This window comes from Micropterus salmoides, unplaced genomic scaffold, assembly GCF_014851395.1.
Source record: "Micropterus salmoides isolate LMB-PRFRI ecotype aquatic unplaced genomic scaffold, ASM1485139v1 Ms_hic_scaffold_199, whole genome shotgun sequence".
Lineage (NCBI taxonomy): Eukaryota > Metazoa > Chordata > Actinopteri > Centrarchiformes > Centrarchidae > Micropterus > Micropterus salmoides.
This window is the reverse complement of record NW_024041139.1, coordinates 1-25,336: the sequence shown is the minus strand read 5'-3', so window position 1 is coordinate 25,336 and position 25,336 is coordinate 1. Positions and strand designations below refer to the sequence as shown.

The 25,336-nt window shown below is 41.1% G+C and overlaps 2 protein-coding genes and 1 pseudogene across 2 annotated transcripts; all 3 read left to right on the top strand.

The window, feature by feature from the left end:
• Positions 1-4,581: 4,581 nt before the first annotated feature.
• On the top strand, positions 4,582-15,907 carry LOC119911259 (annotated as a pseudogene).
• A 2,617-nt stretch (positions 15,908-18,524) lies between these two features.
• Positions 18,525-22,703, top strand: LOC119911260 (kelch-like protein 30). Its single transcript, XM_038730072.1, is given in 9 exon segments — positions 18,525-18,761; positions 19,335-20,185; positions 20,268-20,469; positions 21,023-21,109; positions 21,268-21,423; positions 21,682-21,870; positions 22,084-22,229; positions 22,368-22,575; positions 22,578-22,703. Coding segments are annotated over 8 exon segments (1,803 nt in total). The 5' UTR covers positions 18,525-18,761; positions 19,335-19,408; the 3' UTR covers positions 22,616-22,703.
• Positions 22,704-22,714: 11 nt separating this feature from the next.
• LOC119911261 (putative ciliary rootlet coiled-coil protein 2) lies at positions 22,715-25,091 on the top strand (the record flags this gene model as incomplete). The annotated part of the gene is made up of 4 exons (XM_038730073.1): positions 22,715-23,232; positions 23,443-23,515; positions 24,700-24,853; positions 24,995-25,091. Coding segments are annotated over exons 2-4 (308 nt in total), but the record flags the coding sequence as incomplete, so codon positions are not given.
• Between the last annotated feature and the right edge of the window lie 245 nt (positions 25,092-25,336).

Below are 25,336 nucleotides of genomic sequence, written 5' to 3'. Positions count from 1 at the left end.
AAGCACATTTAAAATCTGGAACACAACCAGATGACAGTGAGCTGTTTAAGATTAAGAGCAAATAGGAACCTAGGCTGTCCATGATTTGAATAAAAATTTTGTAGGGATAATATACTAGAGGCAGGTGGATGCCTCATCTTTGACAAAGTCTCAGTGAGTTCCAATAAATTGGTTGGGGAGAAGTAGCTCCAATGATCCTGAGCTGGGTGGTCCACATCTAGAAAGGGGCTAATGCTAGATCTTATTTTTCCCACCTTTGTCATAACGTGAGCAAGGAACTCGCTGTCAGCCAAAGCAGAGGGAGGAGTAGGATTTACTAAGAGATTAACAGTGTTAAAGAAGCATCTAGGATTGTGCTTGTTGGAAATGATGAGAGTAGAGAAATAGTGTGTTCTAGCATCTTTCACCATTGTATTATTGCAGATTAAAAGATGAAAAACTTTCATAGCTATGAAGTGTACTTGGAGACCAGATTTCTTCCATCTGCACTCGGCTTTTCTACGTTCCTGTATCTAATAGAGTCATTTAGCCAGGGCTGCTGAGCAGATTTGGTGTTAGGTCTAGCTTTCAGAGGGGCTATAAAATCTAAGGTGGACGAGCATGAGGAATTAAATAAATTAACTAGGTTATTTGTATCACAGTCAATCGAGAACGATTTGTTAGTTGAGTTAAACTGCGTACAGAATTTTGCTGCACTGTCTTTAGTAACTGTTCAGCTTAGTTTGCCACGTACATTAAAATATGGCACATTATAAACGCAGCTGGTAGAAACAGACCAGCCCTCCTCTCTACCAGCAGCAGCAGCAGAAGGAGGAGGAGGACAGGAGGGACTGAGTTGTTCATTCTTTCTAAACTTCACTCAGTATGTTGATGTCAGGAATAGGATTTATTTTACTGATATGTTAGATTTGTTTCTAGTGAGATATTAGTGACTTTGCTGTTGTAAATCATGTTGCTGCTTTAGAAACAATTAGTTAATAAAAATGTAAATTTTTTTTAATAATATGCAATTATTTAGTAATAAATAGGACTGATAAGAGCATCAATAAAGAACTGAACCAATAAGGATTACCAATATAAGTGTGTCAATAAAATCCTAATGATCCCAACTCGTGAGAAAATGGCCGGCCCATCTCTGTGTTCTGGTTTTAAAATCTGGCCCAATTGAATCTGTAATTGAATAGCCCTGGTCAACAGTGATCATAGTAATATCTTCCTTGCGATGAAATGTACATTAAACTGAATGTAGCATTGTAGAATATTTTCTCCTTGTACTTCATGTTTCCTTTGGATATTGCTGGATATTGTTCTGAGGGTAAATTATTATCATAACAATTTAATAATGCATTGCATTTAAACAGTTATAACAGTAGCTTACTGGTCCTACCTGGCTGGACACGCAGTCTGCCAAAATATGTATCCCCTTCCATAATGCACAGATGATTGCCTACCATCAAGTATTTTATTTTGTGTGTACTTCACATCAGGACTAATATGGAGAAGTGTGTTGTTTCCTAACAAAAGTTATAGTGGGATACAAAATACAAACTGGGATCCAGAGAAAGTCTCGTACACTAGAGCTGATACTGTTCATTAAGCCCTAGAAAGAAGTGTTGCATCAAAGAATGTTCTGTAACTTGAGTTAAAGTTAACAGGAATGTTTTTTTGTGTAATGTAATTTAATAAAATTATAACTAAGTTACTGAAAAGATCCTGTTACTGAAAATAATAACTGTAAGTTACTGAAATATACTAAAACATTACATTATATATAAACAAGACATTTTGAAAACATTGCCCTTGTGTCCCGGATTGAATGGGCCCCTCTGACAAAACAACCGGCCCCAGCCTGGCCCCCTTAATAAAACTGGTCTAGAACCGCCACTGAGCTTAATCTGCTTCAACCCTTTATCCACTGGTGGCGGCTGTGGTTCAGGAGGTAGCGGGTCATCCACTAATCAGAAGGTCGGTGGAGGTCGGCTCCCCCAGTCTCGAGTTTTACTGTCAAAGTGTCCTTGTGCAGAACCCCAAATTGCTCCTGGTGGCTACGGCGTTGGTGGGTGTGAATGTATTAGTTTATGTTTCTGATGTGTCATCAGTGTTTGAATACCAGGGATGGATGTGACAGATAGTGTAAAGTGATTTGAGTGGTCAGAATACTACAAAAGCACTTTACAAGTACAGTCCATTTACCATTACTTTTAGCTATTTCAAATTGTATCCATTACTTATAGCTATATAGCAGTAATACCCATACTTTAGGCTATTTCAACTGACCTTTATCATATAAACATTTATCCATTAACGTTTCTTCTTAAAATTTAGTTTTAGCTAACAAATTTAACTGTTTACCTATTACTTTCAGTTAATTATTTCAACTATTTTTCTATATTACCCCTACAAAGAAGTACCCCCAGAATCTCTGGGTTAGTGGACCTAAGCATGCACGCCTGTTTTTCACAGTCACTGATTAAACATCTGCGCCACAAGGACAACCACAACTAGAGAGTAAAGATACAGCTTTGGGTGCGACTATATGTTTTGTTGTTACCTGTCCTTTGTCTAATGTATCTCCAATAAATTTATTTCTACATAAAATCACATTTTTATCATGTTATCAGTCACTTTTTGACATGGCTCATAATTAAACAAAATGATTATGGCATGGGGCTTCTCCTGATGGTGAACATTTAAATGTTAATCTCCCCTTGAATCCCATCTCTCCTCCATCTAAACCTGAGACAGTGGCACTTAGTAAAGTGCAGATAAAGATATGTTGCTCTTCCTGCTTCATCTCCTTTACGACTGTAATTTGCACAATGGCAAAATGGCAAGGTCAGATTCTCACATGTGACCATCAGTAACCTGTGAATAATACATGCATAGACACTGTAGGTCACATGTCAGCCTTGTGGTTTTGTAGTATGTATGTCAATATAAATGCAGACATGCAGTGTCTCACAGTCTTGACAGATGACAAGAACCAAACAGGTTTTGACCCTTATTTTATATCCTAAGTGTAAGATTCCTTTTGGATTCTTGCTGGAGCAAATAATGTGATGCCAACATCAGCATCTTTATACTGACTTTGGTTTTGTTTTTGAATTGATTTTAAAGTTTTAGAGTCTATTTTCAGTGATAACTAGAGTATCTGAAAATCATTTATTATAATCAGATATGTTGCAAAGCATCTAAAAACACACAGACCAACACATTTCCAACAGCTGGGGATGCTTCCCATACTAAATTCTCTAGTATTGATTGCACTATTTCGTTAACTCTTACTTCTTTCCGTGGGTACTTTCCCCATTGAAGATGCCATACGTGGGAATTGCTCTTACTAGTATCTATTGTCACTTGTAGATCTCTTACTGTATTGATGCTTTATTGATGCTTACATGTTGTTCCTCAAATTTATGTCGCTTTGGATAAAAGTGTCTGCCACTTATATGGGTTTGATAGTTTGCTCATGTCATGTCCAACATAACAGAAAAATTCAGATTAAAAGAGTGCAAGCATATACGATTCAGCACATCCTGTATCTGTTATCTGCTGTTAATGCTATTAACACGTAATGACAAGGGAACTGCATTTTTATGTTTTTCCAAGCGTTGCATTGTTCAGGTGCATGTATTTGTGCTGCTGATTGTGGTTTTACAGTACTGAAGCTGTTGCTGTCATAGGTGTCATTTACATTGGGGATGCTGGGAACATGTCCCTGCCACTTTTTGAAACAGCTGATTTTGTCCCCACCGCTTTTTGAAAGCATTTGTTAAAATTGTTCTGAAAAATAGCTTGAAACAAGAAATGTTACGAAATGTAAAATAATAAGTGAAATTGCTTTGAGAAAGGTTTGCACAATAAGAAAACATGCAGTACAATTTAAATATAGGAACACATGTGCACATGTGCATTGTCCAAGAAAATAACTTGATTATTATATTGATAACTTGAAATAACTGATTACTGCAATATATTCCATAATATTGTTAGATTTTGAATTGTCACCGCCCACCTGAATTTTTGTGTTTCCCTTCATATGAATAAAGACATTTACAACATAAATTGGTGTAAAAAATGGCTCTAGAATGCAGTAAATTAAGAGTTTAATGCTTGAAATCTTTTGGGGGGGAGGACCCACCAAGCCCCCCACTCATATATTTCAGCATTAAATATTTCTTTAAAATAGTGTTAAAGTATCTTCTCATCTGTTCTCGTGACCAAAGTGTTCTGTCACACCCCTAATCTCTGACCTTTAAGTCCCCACCACTTTTCTGCACAAAGTGACGTCCTTGGTTGCTGTAGTGTAGTCAATTACTTTTATTCATTTCAGGCAATACCAATGCTAATATTTAGTTTCAACAACTGAGATATAATATATTTTCTTGTTATACTGTCATGTGTTTAGATTCCATTGGTAAAGAGTTAAGCCTACTGTGGCTAATATAACCTAAAATGTGTTTGTGGCAGATGTTTTTTAGCATCATTTACGTCCTGATGCTGACAACATGTTTTTAAAAATATAATGCCTGATGATTGGAACTTAACCTCGTTGTTGATGTGTGTTGGGGTACAGGTGTGTGAACCACCAGACAGGCACTGGTGCTACCCCGCTCTATCTGGCCTGCCAGGAAGGGCACCTGCATTTGGTAGAGTACCTTGTGAACGACTGCGGGGCTGACGTCCACCTGAGGGCCCACGATGGCATGACTTGCCTGCATGCCGCTGCTCACATGGGCCACCAGGCTGTGGTTGTGTGGCTGGTCAGTATAGCAGCACAGCAAGTGTTTCCTAGATGTCTTTTCAATCCTAACTTTGATCCTTTTTCATTTACCCCAAACAGGTGACCTGCACTGATGTCAACCTGTCCAGCCAGGACAGAGAAGGAGCGACTGCTCTGCACTTTGCTGCCAGCAGAGGGCACTATTGCATCTTGGAGAGGCTGCTTCACGTGGGTTCCAAGGTCATCAAGGATTACTGGGGAGGGACCCCACTTCATGATGCTGCAGAGAATGGAGAGCTGGAGGTTGGAAGCAACTTATTTTCTCACATTTTCTTTTGTTGTTGTCTTATCTTATCTAAATATACTGAACTTGCTTCATAATGCAATATTTGATACATATTGCTGTTTCTTGGTCTGCTAAATTGTCCTATTCCTTCTCTCAGTGCTGTAAAATCCTGTTGGCCAATCATGCAAACCCTACAGACCAAGATATTGATGGGTTCACAGCAGCTGACTTGGCAGAGTACAATGGACACCATGAATGTGCCAGATATCTCTGTGCCGTGGAGATAAAAGTAAGCGCTCTCTCTCTCTTTCTTTCTCTCTCTCTCTCTCTCTCCCTCACACACACACTCACACACACACACACACACACACACACACACACACACACACCTACAGTATATTATAGTTTACACATTTCTCTGCTTTGGATCCTCCCTTTGTGTCAGCACTGCCCAGCTGTTTGCTTTGGCATGAAAATCAAAGCTAGTTTGTGTAGTGCGGTCAACAGCAAACATCTGGAAGATCTCGGAACCTCGGTGAATCATTTTCTTAATTTGTGACGTGTATTTAACTCAGGTCAGGCCTGTCCTTCTCCAGTGCTGTTCTCGTCCACTCAGCCTGATTGCTTTGCTCTCGGTTTAAAAGGTCTAAGAAAGTGATGGATGATGGCTTGTGTTTTAATAAGGCATTATATGCGGTGGTGCCGTGAGTGCTGGAGAAGATTCTTCGTTCTCACTTTGCCGCTGAGGACTCTCTGAGATTAGCTCTTTTGTTTTGTGCAGAAAGCACGACACACCTTAATGTGACTGATGAATATTTTATTGTTAACACCTTGTTTATGCTTGTGTTGCCTGTTCAAGTCAAGGGCCAATACAGCAAAAACTGGCCTGCATTTAACTCAAATAAATAGTCAGTGTGCGGCCTCTTTAAATGACTGATTTGTTTGTTTTTCTTTTAAAGAGCTTCAAAATAATTAGTTTTAGAGGATTACAGTTGATACTGATACTGAAATTTGAGCTTGTGGAGTTGATTTTAAATAGGAAACAGAGCATACTGGTAACTGAAAGAGCCTATGTGGACCACTCTGTCAGCAGACTTGTTGAACCTTAAAGCGTCACAGCTGTCCACCTGCAGCCTATTGTTGTTTCTCCCTATCACACTTCACTCGCCGCCTATACCATTGACTACACAGCGATGTACACGGAGTAATGACAACTGTCGGCCAATAGAATCCATGAATAAGTCAGCGGAGAAGAGCTGCACTCATACATGAAGAGGTGGGTGATAGGGAGCCAGCGAGGCGTTGCTGCCGAGCTCCCCTTCAGAAATAATCCATCCCATCAACAATGGAGAGCTAATTAGCGCAGGGGCCGCTACGACGTAGAACGCAGCCGGAGCCGCCGCCAGCTAAGGGCCTATCAGTTACCCCTCTCCAGTGGCTCAGGTGGAGGGCCCAGGGGCTGAGCCCGTTATGAGATCCACAAGCTTAAGTTTCAGCGTTTTCACCATTCTGATGCCTGGAACCGGCAACTCTATCCCTCTGTGGACTCTGAGAGCAGGATGTCATTGGCTTCAAACACACGTTTGATTGTGGGTCATGTTTTTTCCAGGGACTTGGAAGTGCTATGATTGTCACCTCTGGATTCTGTGTAATGTTGGTAGCAGACAGAATGATGTATCATGTTCCTTGGCAACGTATGAATTGGACACACAAACTTAAGGCTTGATGTGAACAAAGAGGTCATCTGATAGAGAACCTGAAATAGCTGTCAGTTGATTTAAATCCTCATGTTTGGAGAGCACACTAATGCTTTGAAGCCTACTGTTCCGAAGATGAATCGTACAAGTAGACATGCTTTAATTACATTTCTGGTGGTGTTTCAGGTTTGTAAAGTGCTGCGTAGATCGCAGGTTCGGTTCTTAAGTGTCAGTCAGATAATCTCATTTCCGAGCAGCGACCTAAATGGGTTGGGACATTGACCGGAGAGAGCTGTGGATTTGGCCTATCCGCATGTTTGGATCGCTCACAATGAGGTCAGACTCATTCAGCGCTGTCAACCGCTCTTCCTCATCTCGCATCTTAGGAACAGCTGCAATCAAATAAACAGTGGGTGGCGTGAGGTTCACTTCACACACACTTGTGGCTTCTGCTCTCCATTTACCGCGATCAGGCCGAAGACACGGCTGTTTGGGAGTGGTATTTTTAGAAGACTTTTTCCGAGGAAACACACTGTCGTCTTATCATCACTGTGTTTTTTAGGTACTTGTCAAAATGTCCGCATTGTTTTTTTGCAACGAGAAGCAAAACACATGCTTGAATAGGTTTTTGCATCTGCGCTCATTAAAACATCCTATCAGCGTTATCGCAGGAGAGCTGTCTAATGAGCTTATTGTGTTCTTCATTTTTATCAGAGATAAAATAATCTGAAGATATGCTTCTGATGAAGCCCACAATCCTCTTTCACATCAGGGCTCTTGATCTCTCTGAAAGCTCTGCATCACAGTTATATGTTTATCACAGATGGGGAGCTATTTCACTGTACTATTAAAACTATCATCTGCCCACACACCCTGTAATACCTATGTATTCAACTTTAAAAGTATGTAATGCTAAGGTGTTAAAATATATAAACAAGCAATATTAACAGGTCAACTTGGGCTTTGGGAAACATTTAATAGAGAGAACTATCTTGCGGTGACTGTTAGTTGCAGCCATCTTTTTGCTGTTTGTCTCTCCACCAAGGATGCTGGAATGCATCACTTTTGAGGAGGCGGACATGATATTCATCAGGAACTTGGTGAATTCATGGAGGATTTCAGTCATAATGTTCAGTCAAATGTTGAAAATGTGGCCACAGTTTTGTCGTAGCACTTCGTTTGTCGTTGTCAACTTTTACTCATTAACAGTCAAACCCATCTATTTAAGCTTTTGGTGTCACATTGTCTTTCCACTGCCCCATTTGACCGAGGGATTCGACCCCCACCCTCACAATAAAAAAAGCCTGATGAATTACCTCTTCCATTCAATTGTCCCAAGTGGAAAAAGCACCTGAACGCGCATGGATAAAATGTCTCTTTTCCAGCTGCTTTGACAAGTCTTCCGCTGATACCTCCCTTCGTGCAACAACGTGGCCATTGGTTTGTCCATGCGTTAGCGACATTACCGGCCACCCTATCCTTTCCCTTAATTATTAACAACATTCTCCGATCAGAGTTTATTGTTTATTGCCTGGCGGCCCTTGGCCACTGGCGGAGATCCTGATGATGGTGTCAAACGAGTGGTTGGTGATCTTACGATAGTGTCACATCCTCCACACAGAGCGGGCGCATTGCACAAGTCGTGCCTCTGGAGTTTCACTGTACAGTGAAGTCACAGCGGTGTGCACTGGGAGAATTGTTCAAGGTTAGTAAGTTATAGGGTGAGTCATTGATCATATTCACTGTTTGTTCTACTTTTTATGCTGCTTTTGCTTGATTTTGCTCTTTTTTTATGCTTTATTACGTTATTCTTTGAGCATTTGTTCATATAAGTGACTGGACGGGCTGAGTAATTAGTTTTGTAAAATGAAAGGAAAGTTCAGTTAAAAAAGCCCTAGCTGGCAGCTGTTTTGGCAGTGTTTTACCTATTTTCTGATCAGTTGTGGCCTCTTACGGTTAGGCATGACTAATACTCCAGGCTCATGACCTTATTATATGTTGTCATTGTTGTTTTTTGTTGGACATGATTTTTCTACCTATTTTGGCTCTTGCACTGTTTCTACATATTGTTTTCTGATCCAGTAGTTGTTGCAGTCTTCCAGTATGAAGTAGACATATATTGTCATTTGTCTTGTTAAGCTACAGTGGATACAAAAAAAAAATGCTGTAAATGTTGGCAAAAACATTCCGTCTCTCAGCCTCTTGAGCATTTACCTCCGTGGAGGAAACCTGAGAGTATTTTTACATGTGAGTGGACATGTATTTACACTATAGTGTTCTGTGTATAATGTACACCCGCTGTATACATTCCACATTGCAATTTATCACCAAGAACATGAACATTTCATGTGGAAGCAGGTTGTTTTTATGATTGATTTCAGAGCTCAGAATTACAAGAAATGTTTTTTTTTTTTTTAATATACACAGTGTTTTGAAATACTTCAGCTCTCTCATGGCTCAACCCACGGGGACCACAGATTACTGGTGCTGCATGTCTGACAATGAGACAGCACTGAGTAGCTGTTTCTTAACTCTTGGCTCCTAATCTTTAGTGATGGGGCTCTTTGTGGTCTTTGATAGAGGGAGAGTGGATCCAGTCCAAAACAGGGCTAGGCTATCTATATCTGCGTGGCAATTGTGATGGGTTTCTGATGAAAACCAAATGCATTCTGGCCACTGGGTCTAATTAAACACACACACACACACACACACACAAGGACCGGTTCATAATAGCTTCTAGGACATTGAACTGTTATGAGACGGGTCACAAAGGAATCAGGCTCCCCCTCCTCTTTTCCCAGCGCCCTTGTTTATCTGTTTATGGATTGCACAACTTCGGGGAAGTTTATTCCTCCGCCTAAGCAGTGTCACAGCATATTTCGTGCTGTTCAACTTCAAAGTGCCGTGTGAGAGGAAATGGCAGGGACCACCTCATGGACAGAAAGCACAACAGCATGCACCAGCATATTAGGGCTGCCTTTGATGTTTTGGTTACTAATAATGTCCTTGGAGAGCTGAATTTGATATGCATTCTGCATGGAGTGCATTAGGACAACGCAGGTTCATTAAAGGGGATCTAAATGTTTCCATACATCCTACATCCCCCACTAGAGTGGTGTGAAATGCTGCCAATTATTCAAGGTTGCTCGCTATCCCATGTGCTTGTTTTGTACTTTTGTCTTTCATAGTTCATGTCTTTAGGATTTGAAATGTTTTGAATGTTAATTGCAGACTAGACATTTTAAGCAATTGTATTTAGCCTATTCGTTAATTCCCTTCTTTAGAATTCAATTATTGTTTCACCAGCATAATGAATCATTTTGATGACAAAACAAAGTCAGCCTAACTCTCATTTCCATGCTTAAACTAATATACTTTACTTGAACCTTTTTGTTGGGAAAAGGATCTCAGGTGTAAGCTCCTTTTCCACCTACATATCATACTGACCTGTTGAAATCAGTCCAAACAAATGTGACTATAAAAATAATTGTGACTGGTTAAACTGACCAAATACTGTACCTTTCCATCTCCCACAAACTGTAACTGCCATTTCTACCATAGACTGGTTGGGTAATATGCCTTTACATTCACCTGCCACACTTACAAAGCAAATGTGTGTCATTTGTGTCTTTGACAACAAATGAAAGGGAAATAACCTTCCTCAGGTGGTGTTTTTCCTATATGATATCAAAATTACGCTTTTTGTCGCTTGACTGTTTTTATATTAGATGTGAACTGTCACAGTAGAACTAAGTCTAAGTCCAGAATGAGTCACAATGTAAAGAAAACCTATAAACAGTGTCACTAATGAAAGATTTGTGTTGCAGATTACTACAAAGCTCTCTTGACTTTTCACACACCTATCACATAACTCTAAAATACTCTTAGTCTAGATCTGTTGTAGAAATCTTTTTCGGTTGTGGCGGCTCATTCACTTGCACAACATGCAGGGATACAAAACTTTTGTCTATTATAATCAGTATAAAGTCACATCTAAAGAGACAAACCAGATTTGTTAGCTGTTGTTTGCTAAAAAACAACCCCCCCCAAAAAAAAACAGAGGCTAAGAAGAATTCGAAAAGCATTTGGGGGTGTTGAATGATATTGTAGTTAAATCTATGAAGGGACATCAGACAACGTGAGGTTCCATCAATATCATGAAATTTACAGCAAACAGAAATCTCATGTCCCGGTCACACTCAGATTCATTGCAGTCATGCCATGTTTGGATTTGTCAAAAACTATTTTATCCAAGGTGTCTGACCAGGGGGAATACTACAGTAGATGTGATGTGACTGATGGCAGGTATGGATCAGTAAAAAGAGTTTGTGAAACAAATACTTGGATCGTCAGAAGAAGAATTTTGAGCATTAACCTTTTAACCCTAAGTTATACATTTCTCATTTGGTGTTCAGCAGTCTTAAATAGTACTAAATGTGACTCCGTGATATTTGCAGACAGCCTGTGCAGATAAGCCCATTGAGGTAATTGCTCCGGCGGAGGAAGGAGTGAAGGTAAAGCCGGCCGTGTTGTTGCAGTGCAGCAGGGAGGACTACTACGGCTGCCTGAGCAGCACATGCAGGGACAGTTACAGCAGTAACACACTTATGGATAGTTTAAAGGTAAACACTGAGTTTAGTTGTTCACAGTGTTTTCCATTCTTCACAATTTCCGTTATAATCCAAAGCAACCTGGCCATGCCTCTTTTTTTGGGGTCTGAATTAGCAACCTGAGAGTGAGGAGTCCCCGCAAGCTAGATACCCTCAACTCCCTGTTCCTTCTGCTTCACCCACACCTGTCCAGCCAGAGAGAAAAGCTGTCAACCGAATAGAGCAGGTTCAAACCGCAACATCTGGTGAGAAACACTTTGCTGTTTATCTAAGTTAATCACTCTTTTACCGTCGACAAAGACTTATTTATATATTATTTGTATTTCAGTTATTAAGGGTTTCAGTCAGTCCAAGGCTGCTGGGAGTGAGATAACTGTCTCTGCTGATAAGACTATATTGCCTGATGCAAACCTCCTGCCTGAAAGAAAACTACTTGGCGACATGAAGTCCATTAAATCCTTGAAACAGTCAGGGATATCAGGAGTCTTCACTGGACAAGCAGTAAGTGCAATAAGCTGTCTTGTTTTGCATGCCTGTCTTTCCTTTGGAAGTGCTTCCTTTCCTTAGCTAACAAAGCATTGTCTGTGCAGAACAAGATGGTGGTCCTGCCCACTGAGGAGGCCAACCTGTCGGACATCGACTACCTGGTGCCCACTCACGATGAGAGAGGCCGTCCCATTGCTGAGTGGAAGAGGCAAGTCATGGTGAGACAGCTGCAGGCCAGGCTGCTGGACGAGGAGGATCAGAGGAGGAAGGTAATGCCTCTCGAAAGAAGTTTCAAATAATTAGTATATACGTTTATCTGAATCTTACATATCTTTGGTAAATTTAGCTGTAGAGTTTGATTAATCAAGAGAACTATGGAGAGTGTTTACACCATGATGTGATGTCGTAACAGGTGGATCATAAAGAACTGAAGGATAACGCACACTAGGTGCTGGCTTGCATGTAGACTTCAGAGAAAGGAGGTGATGGCCAAACACTCATAACTCTGAGGCATCTTTTTACTTTTAGTACTATAAAAACTGTCTATAGTTTGTATTGTTCCAGTTTCAAAATCAGCCAACATAATTAGTCAGTGCCGACAGACAAATAAAAATGAAATCCTCAACTGTTTTAATAATTGATCAATTTTGTTCAGTTTGCAGCCCTAAAGTCAGTGATATGTTGCACAGTCTCCTTCAAATCAAATGCCCCCTAAACTAATGCTTGTTGAGACTAACCAGGCCACAATGAGCAAAGCAAAAATTGTGGTCTGATTTTGTGATGCTATTTAAAATCTGCATTACTGAAAATTTGAAAACACTTGGAAATTCCATCATCATTTACTTTTAATTGCATATAACAAATCACTGAAGGCATAACACATTGCTTGACAAGTCATATTTTTGAGGTTTGGATCACAGTTTTACTGTATCATTACTCTTTTCCTCTCACGCCTAAACCATTTGAAATGTAAAAAAAAAAAAATAAAACTCTCTTCAACATGGCATCTTGCATGTTTATCTGCCTGCTGTTTGCCTCTTACAGGAAAATGGGAACAGATATGCCAAAGTCAGCTGGAGGTATTCCCAAGCCCACAATGCCATCCTGGGGCCCTCTGGTGAGTTGCTGGCTGAGGATGACCTCATCTATCTGGAGCAGCAGATTGCCAATGTCTCCATGCAGAGGAACTGTGAAGGCTACGAGCTAGAGCTCGCTCGTCTAGCTGAGGAGCTCAGGCACATCCTGCCAGCCCCCATAGTGAACATCACCGTCAACACACAATTCAGAAACTTCACAAGTCAAATTCCTCTACCTGTATGGTGCGGCCGCATCTCAGGCATCGTAAAGAGCATGTCTCTGCTCATGACCAACCTGACAGACCAGCCCTACTGCAAGATGCCCAACACCGACCTGATCACCGTGTTCTCTCAGACACCAGACAGACAGAACTCCACCAGGGGACGCAGGGAGAGCATAGAGGATGAAATCCATCAGTTCGGAGTGTCTGTAAGGACTCTTAAGTCTAATTTTGAGACACAGAACTCACCTTTGTCAGATGAGCCGGAGGAGGCTGTCGTGTTAAGTTCTTCCACACAGCTTGAGGCCACAGAGTCAGACAAACAGCCCAAAGTGTTGAGTCCGGCCTCAGAAACAGACCAGAACAGTGACTCCGGCATTGACTATGATGAAAATGTTCAGAGACCACCAGCCTCAGAAAGGAGCGTATAGTCGTGCTGTTCTTAGGCCACTGGAAGAAATCTGCCTACACTGTGACACTGAAGAGCAAGGATGCAGCAGAAAGGAAGATGAGTGGTGGAAACCCCGGGTTGGGCGAAAAATCCGGGTCGGGTCGCCGTGGCAGCGAGGAGAGCGCCCAGTCGAAGATGATGAACAGTTCTCTGGGACATTTCTTCAAGCAGAGGAGTGCTGTCAACAAGATGCTTGGAAACTGGAGGAGCATGATCTCCAGTGTCCCGTCCAGACAAATACGCAGGTAGGGCTGTATGACTTTTTAGTTAGTCAAAGTTACTGTCCATCCCTATTCTACAACATTCTTAACATTAGGTGGCATCTATTAAAGCACAAAACCCCACCTGCAGTGCTCACGTTATGCCAGTGTGTCAAAGTTTCATCCAAAAGTTGATCAGTAATTTTATCAAATTTCCCAAAAGCTATACAGACGCACACAGTCAAAGGATTTAGACACTACACACTTATTATGTCATGGCCGTACATTCTGGTATGCTGGATGCTGGAACTGTGTTTATTAGCACTTTATGACCAGTTGAAATGAAGACAACTAATTCATTCAGAAAGACACATTTGTTCATAGAATGAGCTACTATTGAAAAGGTCTTCCTTGCCCATAACCAACCCCTTCATAAAGTTTAATGGAAATCCATAATTTTTAAGATATTGTTAATAGAAAGGAAAACATATGTTACAGCTCCACTAACCAGTATTTTTAAATCTTTTTTTATTTATACAATTGACCTCAAATTTGCTGTTCCCCACAGCTCCATGGGACTCTTAACCTCTTTTAGTAGCAGTAGCTTATTGTTGCGAATGTTATCCTCTGTAAAATGCTATAGTTGTATGGCTTTCTACATTAATTCATCAGCTAACACGATCCATATTATCCTCTGTACCACTGATATTATGTCAAAGTGTTGATTTTAGCCTGCAAGAAATGTGCACACACACACGAGCACACGCTTGGGAATTTAGTGGTTGCAACCTTAAAAAATGGCCCACTAGAGGCCGCTGAAAACTACATACAGCCCCTTTAAATGTCAAGGATACAACTTAAAAAATATCCACTGAACAGCGTACAGGTTCTGGTTGGAATGCTATCTCTAGTACTGAAATGATTAATTGATAAATCTTTTAGTCGACTGACATAAATAAAACGACATTTCTAAAAAGCTGTTAATCATTGACTCTCATTCAGCAAGAAAGAAATGCAAATATTTGGTAGTTAAGCTTATAGTCTCCATTTGCATCTTGTTTTTTAATACATCTTGAGTAACCATTCAGTGTTATCACACAGGCTTCACAGGCAGAAAGCCCTCTACTCCCCAGAGCAGTTCCTACCTCGTCTGGATGGCGTGCTGATGGAATACGACAACCTGACCCTAGATCTCTTCATGCTTGGCTACTTTCACATCCTGGAGTTGGAGTTGCCTGTGGACGAACGTAAAATGAGGCACCTGCTGTGTTTTGAGGTTTTCGATCATGTGGGGAGCTTTCCCTGGGAGCTGGTCAGGGACTTTCATAAGGCTGTCATACAGGACATTGAAGCTGGAAACCGTGAGTGGAAGGACGGTTTTGAGGACATTAAAGTAAAGTTCTTTGGAAACACTGTGAGTCAGTCTGAAAGCACAGTAGAAGTGGTAAAACATAGCCTCCCAGAGGTTAGACAGGTCCCTAAAGTCATTGTGCAGACACCTACACCTGATGAGGGGATGCCCCACAGTGGAACTGACATTTCCAGTTTCAGCAATGAAGAAATTTGTAAATACATCGACCGTAGTTTTGCTTTTTGGAAAGAGAAAGAGGCAGAGATTTTTGATTTTGAGTAGTTTCTTGTGTCATCTTTTTGATATTTTTGTATTGTCTGTAGTTTGATGATGTAAGGGCTGGGTATCACACCTAAATACTGTTTGATTTGTGAACTGAATTGTTGTAATAGTCAGCTATTGAGTACCGAAAGCTAGCACAGAATGCTTAGCCAGATTTTTAGCCTTGTTTACTTTTGATCAGATATTGCCTGATTTGAATTATAATTTTGTTAATTTTATACTGTATTTTTGTGTTAAAACATTAACCTGAAATACATTTGAGAAGTTTGGACTTTGTTGTTAAGTTTTATAAAGGATTTATAAAAAAAAAAAAAGATTTTGGGTCTGCTATTCAAACTCAGGTATCAAATTGGCAACACGCTGCAAACCATACCCAGCCATAACTCAAATGCCAGAGTGCAGAGGGCACTAACATGTTAAGAAAGCAGTTAATGGTAAATATTCGCAACACAGCCTAGAATCCATGATCTGTCAGAAATAGGACCAGTTGTGGCATTATTACAAAATAAATCATTACACAGATACTTGTGTAATGTGTTTATTTTATTGTAAAGCTGACCTTGGTTATTTAATATTACCCCATTGTAAAGACTAATTTCTCCAACATTACATCTTCTTTTTTTTCTTACCATTTTAAGGCACTTTTAATCAGACCTCATTTATCTTAACCCATATATAGACATACAGCACATATCATAGAGAGACAACGTGCTGTATATCTTTAACAGTATCTCACAAAAGTGAGTACACTCCTCACATTTTTGTAAATATTTGATTATCTTTTCATGTGACAACACTGAAGAAATGACACTTTGCTACAATGTAAAGTAGTGAGTGTACAGCGTTTGTAACAGTGTAAATTTGTTGTCCCCTCAAAATAACACATCTAAACCACTGGCACCAAAAGTGAGTACACCCCACCTTTTGTGCCCACACAAAATAGTTACACTTATGTAACTATTTTGTGTGGGCACCATTATTTTCCAGCACTGCCATAAACCTCTTGGGCATGGAGTTCACCAGAGCTTCACAGGTTGCCACTGGAGTCGTCTTCCACTCCTCCATGACAACATCACAGAGCTGGTGGATGTTAGAAACCTTGCGTTCCTCCACTTTCTGTTTGAAGATGCCCACAGATGCTCAATAGGGTTTAGGTCTGGAGACATGTTTGCCAGTCCATCAGCTTTACCCTCAGCTTTTAGCAAGCAGTGGTCATCTTGGAGGTGTGTTTGGGGTCATTATTATGTTGAATACTGCCCTGCAGCCCAGTCTCTGACGGGAAGGGATCCTGCTCTGCTTCAGTATGTCACAGTACATGTTGGTATTCATGGTTCCTTCAATGAACTGTAGCTCCCCAGTGCCGGCAGCACTCGTGCAGCCCCAGACCATGAAACTCCCACCACCATGCTTGACCGTAGGCAAGACACACTTTGTCTTTGAACTCCTCACCTGGTTGCCGCCACACACAGTTGACACCATTAGGACCAAAAAAGTTTATCTTGGTCTCATCAGACCACAGGACCTGGTTTCAGTAATCCATGTCCTTAGTCTGCATGTCTTCAACAAACTGTTTGCTTTCTTGTGCATCATCTTTAGAAGAGCCTTCCTTCTGGGAGGACCAATTTGGTGCAGTGTGCGGCGAATCGTCTGAACACTGACAGGCTGACCACCCACCCCTTTAGCCTCTGCAGCAATGCTGGCAGCACTCATACGTCTCTTTCCCAAAGACAACCTCTGGATATGATGCTGAGCACATGCACTCAACTTCTTTGGTCGACCATGGCGAGGCTGTTCTGAGTGGAATCTGTCCTGTTGAACAGCTGTATGGTCATGGCCTCCGTGCTGCAGCTCAGGTTCTTATCTTCTTATTGTCACGGGTCGGGGTGCTGAGTGCAGACTGAGGTGAGGACCCAAATGCAGACAAAGGCGAGGCGAGGGGAGGATGCAGTTCAAAAGGAGATTTATTAACTCAAAACTAAACTGAAACAGGCTTACAAGGAGCTTGAGGCAAAGTCCAAACCAAGGTAATCCAAAAACACAAGGAACGATCCAAAAACACAGGGAAATCCAGAACAGGGAAAACGGAGCACAAGGCGGGACACTCAACAAGACACAAACGACGCAGACAATACAAGGACGTGACAAAGACTGAAGAAAACTGAGGACAATATATACACACGTTAACAAGCAGGGAGGGAAGCACAGCTGAGATACATCAGGTAATCAGACAAAGCTAGACAAGGACACCAGGTACAGAAGATTACCAAAATAAACAGGAAGTAAAGTTCACAGGAACACACAAGGACAGATCTACCAAAGTAAAACACAAAAACATGAAAAGATCAGGACACAGACAGAGACGGGACCAAACAGGAGACAAGACTGCCCTAAAACATGGAAATAAAAGACTAAGGACTAAGACAGACCATAATGAGAACATACAGAAGTACACCGATAAAGAAAACACTGAACTAAAGCACAGGACCAAGAACTAAGATGAGAGACGAGACATAAACTACTAAGGACAAGGAACGAGAGAAACAGGCAAGAAGACATATGAAACAATGGCAAAAACTCAAACTCACAGGGAAAACTACAACTCATAACACTTATAGCCTAGGCCATCTTTATGTAGAGCAACAATTCTTTTTTTCAGATCCTGAGGTTCATGAGGTGCCATGTAGAACTTCCAGTGACCAGTATGAGGGAGTGTGAGAGCGATAACATCAAATTAAACAGCCCTGCTCCCCATTCACACCTGAGACCTTGTAACACTAACGAGTCACATGACACCAGACAGGGTAAATGGCTAATTGGGCCCAATTTGGACATTTTCACTTAGCGGTGTACTCACTTTTGTTGCCAGCGGTTTAGACATGAATGGCTGTGTGATGTTTTATTTTGAGGAGACAGCAAATTTACACTGTTATAGAAGCTGTACACTCACTACTTTACATTGTAGCAAAGTGTCATTTCTTCAGTGTTGTCACATGAAAAAGATATAATCAAACATTTACAAAAATTTTGAGGGGGGTGTACATTCTAGGCGTGTGAGATACATACATACAGCACAAAACACAACAGAGTTGGTGCTACCTCATATATCTCCTTAGCGAGAGTCCAGGCCTGTTGAGAAAATGGTAAATATGTGCCTGTAACAGCAGCTGTGCCTCCCATGCATGATGTTGTTTGGAATCTACTTCAGCACAGTGTCACTGTCAGACCTAAAAATAACTCGACGACAGGCAGCCCGTCCCAATGACTTGGCAAAAGCTTTTCTCCATGCTGCCCACTCCGTGTTGATCTAACCAGCTGCTCAGCCACAAACTGCTTTTTTACTGGAAGGATGAGCCATTATTTCCATTCTGTGCTTCTGTGGTGAGTTTGTTGTTGGTTACTTATTTAATTTCACAGTATCTGATGAGAGGAAATGTAATTTATTGTTCGCTTTTGAGGAGATCAGAGTAATACTATTCTCTCATACTGTACTAATCAAGAGCCAAAAGTACTTTGTAGTCCTTGGAAGAACATGGTGATGCTACACTTGAGAAGACAAGCTACTTTTTTGTCAAATCTGAAAGGTCACTGTTTCTGAAATAGTTTTCTAAGTTCTAAACTCAAATACTCAAAATGTATCTACAATTCTCTTCATTTCCCTTTTAGGCCTTTCTTTTATTTGCACCATAATACAAAACTGCATTATTTTTTAATTGAAACTTAATTTAATTATTTTATTGTAAAATCAAAGATATCTTTTTTGTAAGTAATAAATGACAAACTATTCCTGTAGACCATTTTGTGGTCACGCCATCTGTGTGATGCAGTTACTTAAAAAGATTGTTGAAAAGGATGTTGTACTTCATGCTGAAGTTATGGCAACATTGTTTAAACAGGTTTTTGACAATAATTTATTATTTTAATATATTTATTTATTTTGTTTAACACTTGCAGGTGAGCTCTAAACTCTGTTTCTGACCATCCCTGCTAAAAGACGATTTGACCTACGTTTTGAACTGAAGTCGGCCATGGTGCGGAATGTGGATGACCTGGACTTCTGCTTGTCCTCGCATTCTCAGAGCATCCTGGAGGGCTTGCGCTCCCTCTGCTCTCACCCCAAACTGGTCGATGTAACACTGAGCGCAGGGGGTCGGGACTTCCCCTGTCACCGCGGCTTGTTGGCCCTCTGCAGCACGTACTTCCGCTGCATGTTCACAGGGGACTTTGTGGAGAGCATAGCTGCACGTGTGGAGCTTCATGATGTTGATCCTGACATACTCAGCTGCTTGCTGGACTTTGCCTACACAGGCAAACTGACCATCAACCAAAGCAATGTGGAGGGTTTGATCTGCACCTCCAGCCAGCTGCAGTTCCAGACAGTGAGAGCCGTGTGCAGCCGATACCTCCAGCACCAGATTGATGCAACCAACTGCCTGGGAATCCTGGAGTTTGGGGCGATCCATGGCTGCCCTGAGGTGGTGGCCAAAGCGTGGGCCTTCCTCTTGGAGAACTTTGAGGCTGTACAACAAAGTGAGGAGTTTCTACCATTGGGAAAAGACAGACTGGTTGCCTGTCTCTCCGACGAAGGACTACAGATCCGGTCAGAGTGTACCCGCGTGGAGGCCATACTGAAATGGGTCGGGCACCACAAGGAGTCTCGGCTCTGCCACCTCCCTGAACTCCTCACCTTGTCCCGTCTCTCTCTACTCAGCCTGGACTACCTGGCTGACACCCTGCTGAAAGACAGCCTGGTGCAGGCCTCACCCAGCTGCAGAGAGGCTGTGGAAAAATTCACAGAGAGGTTAGTGAGCTCACACTTACTCTTTCTTTTCTCTTTGTTTGCTCAGTCTGAGTAGATTTCCAAAATCATGACTTCTACTTTTCTAGAAAATGGATTTGGCACCAGAATGTATGGACAGACTCAGCTCTCAGAGTCCACAACCAAACCTGCAGGAAGTGCTGTTTGTAATGGGAGGTCGTTCACTGGATGACTCAGATGACTCAGATGGCTCAGATGAAGATGAGGACAGAGATCCAAGACTGCAAAGAGAGCTGCACAAGAACTGTGCCTTCTACAACACAAAGACAAGTACAAGCACTTTTTGCCCACATTATAATTTCCAATTTTGTTTAAGTGCAGAATCCATTCAGCAAAAGAAATTTGTTGGGAAATGTCTGATTCGTCTGAACAGTCTGGCAGATGTGTCGTATGGTCGTTAAATATAGCGTTGACAGAAAAACGGCTCTGCAGGAATGCGTTCTGGATGTGACAAAATTGGATCGTCTTCTCAGTTCGTCAAATGAGGATTTCATTGTGCAGAGCTGGGAGACGGCATCCATGTCCGTGTTTTTCATATGGGGTGTTAAGGAAAAGATGGTTGCATCTCATTCTAAAGTTTATGGTTTCATGTGGAAGCATGACAGCTCTAGCCACAATGTCATGGGCTGTGCCAGATAAGTTGTATCTGTTAACTGTTTCTTTCTTTCTTGACCTTACTTGGTCCCTGAGGATGTTTCTCTTTGCCTAATTTCCCTGGTATACATTTCTCCTTTGCATACTGTATTTGTGAAAATGTGATCCAGTTTCCCCTCACTTTCTGAATGATACTAAAACATGAACTCCCTTTTCTTTTTTTCTGTAGAGCAGTGGCATGAGCTTCCTAATTTCCCCAACCCTAACAAGTGGGGCTACTCAATGGTGTCCTTGAACAATGATGTGTATGTCACAGGTGAGTGAAGTCTATGCAACCCTTTAAAATACAGAAACTTAATCGGTAAAGGAGAAGAAGTAATGATAAATGGTTTTGAGCAGATCTCTTTTGTTTCTCATGTGAGGAATGCGAAAAGTCGGCAGACTTTTGACAAAGTGCTCTTGTCTGTCTGACAGGGGGCTCGCGAGGTTCGAATACCAACACCTGGTCGACCACTGAGACCTGGAAGTACATCACAAGAGAGGGGAGGTGGGTTACTGTGGCACCCATGCTCCGGCCTCGGACTAACCACGCGTCGGCAACGCTCAACGGGGAGATTTACGTCATTGGAGGTAAGAAAATAAACAGCCCTGTATGTGGTGAATTAAACCTGCAGTGCAATGGAAAACTTTGATAAAGTCAAGTAGCTCATCTGCCCTGAATGGCTTACCTCTGCGGTGATAATTTATAAGAATTTGCTTGCATTTCGTCTTTGTGGTTAAATAGTTGGCCATGTTCCACAAACACATCTTTAAATGCAAGTATTAGTTTACATTTTATGAGACCATAATTTAACCTCATCGCTTGTTACTTACATTTCCCTCCTTTAGGTACAACATCAGATCGGGTTGAAGTTGAGCATTATGACCCATACAACGACACTTGGGCCTTGACATGTCCCGCCTTAAAATATGTGACGAACTTCACCGCCACAGCGTGTCATGGGAAGCTCTATGTGATTGGCTCGTGCGCTGTGAAGTACAATGCTTTGGCCATGCAGTGTTATAACCCTGTTATAGGTAAGGATGATCAAAGCAAACGTCATGTCTCCGATGAGTCTGCCATTTTTTAGAGATTTGCTAAATTAAATTACAACTATTAAAAAAATGTTTTGCAAATGCATTCACTATGTTTCATTTATTTCTCACCATTTTGAGTCTTGGATATTGTATAGAAATCTAAACATGGCTCACTTTCCCCAATTCATTTTTCTACAATTTTTTTTTTTCTAGATAGCTGGATCAGCATATGTTCGCCCTTCATCCCTAAGTATTTGTCCTCTCCTCGTTCTGTCTGTGTGGATGGAACTATATATCTGGTTGCTGATAACACTAAGAAAGTCTACTGTTATGATCCGGAGGTGAACATGTGGCAGAAGGTGGGTTTATATATCACTGCTGACTATAGTCATAATACAGCAATGCAATCCCTCGAATCAATGCTAATTTAACAGTATTATAGAAAAACTATGTTTTATTCTCCTGTTAATTTGCCTTTGACTTCTCCCGCTCTTCAGGTCCAACTTCTCCACATGCTGCATGAGAATGGCGGCTTGGTGTCGCTGGATGGCAAGCTGTTTGTCACCGGAGGCCATTGGAAAGGTATGGAGGGGGACTACGGGGTGGAAGTGGAGATTTACAACCGAGCATCCAACACCTGGGAAGTGGAGTGCTTCCTGCCAAGACTGTGGTTCTACAGTGAAGTCTGCACCATCTTCCTTGATCCATCCAGTGGCCTGAGCTTTTCCCCATAGAATCAACATAATGACCTCCTTTCCCGAAAGGACTATACTCATGGTCAAAGAATTCACAGAGACATGTTCCTATCATAACTATGTTACAGTGCAAATGGCATGTTTCATAGGATGTCACTGTGCCCTAGAATAGTGTGTTACATGATCCTCAGGTATCCTTGGTTGTTTTTACGGCCTCGCTTGTTCATTTATACTTTGTATCATGTGCTTGTGTGGTTTTTTGTGTGTTATTGAACTGAGCTTGTGAATAATTAAATCCTTGTAGAAATAATTTGTGGACTACTGTTATGATGATGATGAAGATGATTATTATTATTGGTTGTATATCACGGGTTTGGAACTGGAAATGCTCGAATTCTTAATAAAATGTGTTCCTGAAAATAAATTTATAGTAAGTCTTGTCTGGGAAAAGACAGCTCACTTTGCCTTTAGTGCCTTGACGATCATTAACCCATTGGCTCTCGGCGTTAGTCCTGCCATGGAAACACTATGCAGTCAAGCCAGCATTCTATTTCTATGGCAACGGCCCGGAAGCGGACTGGGATTAGAACAGTGCTGCTCGACCTGAGAGTCGCTCAAAAGTTTGTCAGTGATTCTTTTTCAACTCTCTAGCCCTGTCTTTAAGCAGGTACCGGTTAATTAGGGACTTTCTTTATCTGTTATAACATGATTCAAAATGACAGGCTACGTTTGTGTTTGTTGTTTTGTTGACCTCTCTCTATCTGAAGTTTTATTAGCCTTTAAGTTATGGCAAGCTAACGTTAGAGCTACGTTTCTGTCTCGTCAAATTAAACCTTTAAAGCTTTAACTTTACTAGCTGACGTTTTCTTTTTTAAAGCTGGGCCAATTTTGCAATGAGTTCTCAACGGGAGCAAGATGGACACTCACCTAGACTGGAGACTGTGATTCAGGTTGGTAACATAACAGTTATTGTCCAAGTGGGATTGTTAGCGTCACACTTCTTTTTTCAAAGTAACGTTAGACACTTAGACTTGGGGAAAAGCAAACCGCATAAGAGGAAAATGTGTAAATAACGACATTAAAGATGGCTGAATTCAATGTAACTGTTGGTAACACCTGTTCCAAGTCAAAATGTCTGCTGTGGAAAAATCCTATTGAAAGGCAGTGGAGGAAGAAGTACACATTTACTTAACTCAAAGTAATAGTCAGACATTCAAATTCTGGTAAAAGTGAAAACATACAACCTTTTTTGTGGAACTTTATTTGAGTTTCAGTAACAGTAACACAAATATCAAACATTCATTGACAGAAGGCTTTTCATTCTTTATCCTTTTTTCCAAACATCCTGTCACAGAGTTCAGACGTTCAGATACAGCTTGTCTGGAGTCCAAAAGTGTAAATTATTAGCATCAAAATAATGAAAGTACTAAAAGTAATCATAATGCACAACAGCTCATTATTATTGATGAAATAATATAAGCATCACTGTTGCAGCTGGTAAAGGTGGAGCAAATTTTAACTAGATGACTATACTGCTGGCTAGTTTAATCTATAATAATACATCATAATGTATTTGTTGATTATATTTTGTTTTAATAATCTGAATCTGCAAATTAACTAGCAACTAAAGACTTACAGTGGAGTAAAAAACAACATTTGCCTCTGATATGACAGTGAAAATACTCAGCATACTTTTATGCTACTTTATACTTACACTACATTTCAGAGGGAAATATCGTACCTTTTCCACTTCATTTATCTCTCAATAATAGTTTCTACAGATCTACAGTTTGACCTGCTGCAATAAGTAAATGTTACCTTCAGGTTAATGAATCAATAATGGCAATCCAGTAATATAAAATATATCATAAGCCTCTGAAAGAGTCTATTATGCAGAGTACTGTTACTTACATTACATTAGCAACTGCTAAGGACTTTGTTACTGTTAAATAATTACTGTTACATAATGAGTAATTACATCTGTTTGCGTATATTGCAGTATTTTTACTCAAGTAAGATTTTGATTGTGGTATTACTACCATCTCCACAACTGTTGTCCTCATAGTCTAACCTAATGAGTTGGGCCTTTTCTGCTCAGTTATGTGATATGTTATTATGACATGTATGAATGTAGAAGTTGGAGGACTCCCTGCTTCACTCTGATGGCAGCTCAGGAGAGAGGACTCTGATGCTTCGAGGTGATGGACAAGAGTCCAGTATTTCGCCGACGCCTGTCACCACCCGCATCCGCCAGATCATCACCCGCCACCTGGCCGAGCAGCCAGCCGGTAGAAAAGAGCTTTAATTCAAATGCACAGACAAAAGCATTAAACACACGCAACAATAAATGCACCATGTTAGATATCAGTTGTCATTAAACCCCAGGTGGTAAGACACGTCTGTATGCATGATCTGTTTCCCAATCCCAGGTGAGAGCTCTGAGGTCAGTGAGCTGGAGGAGAGCAGGGCCCTGGGGATCAGCTGTCTCCAAGTCAGTTGGACCATGACCAGTCGTCAGACAAACAGGTCAGTCTCACAGACAGGGTTGGAGTGACACAGGGCGGGAACACATTCTCAGGTCAAGGTCAAGCTGTCAAACATCATTTACGTTTTTCGCATTTGTTGTACCCATGCTATTCTGATGGAAATTAATTTTTGTTCTGGAACAGAAAGGGAAACAAACTAAGAAAATTATATAACAGACCAAATGGCATGCACAGGTGATGTCGTCTAGGTACATCTGACAGATTATCATCTACTTATTCTTGATT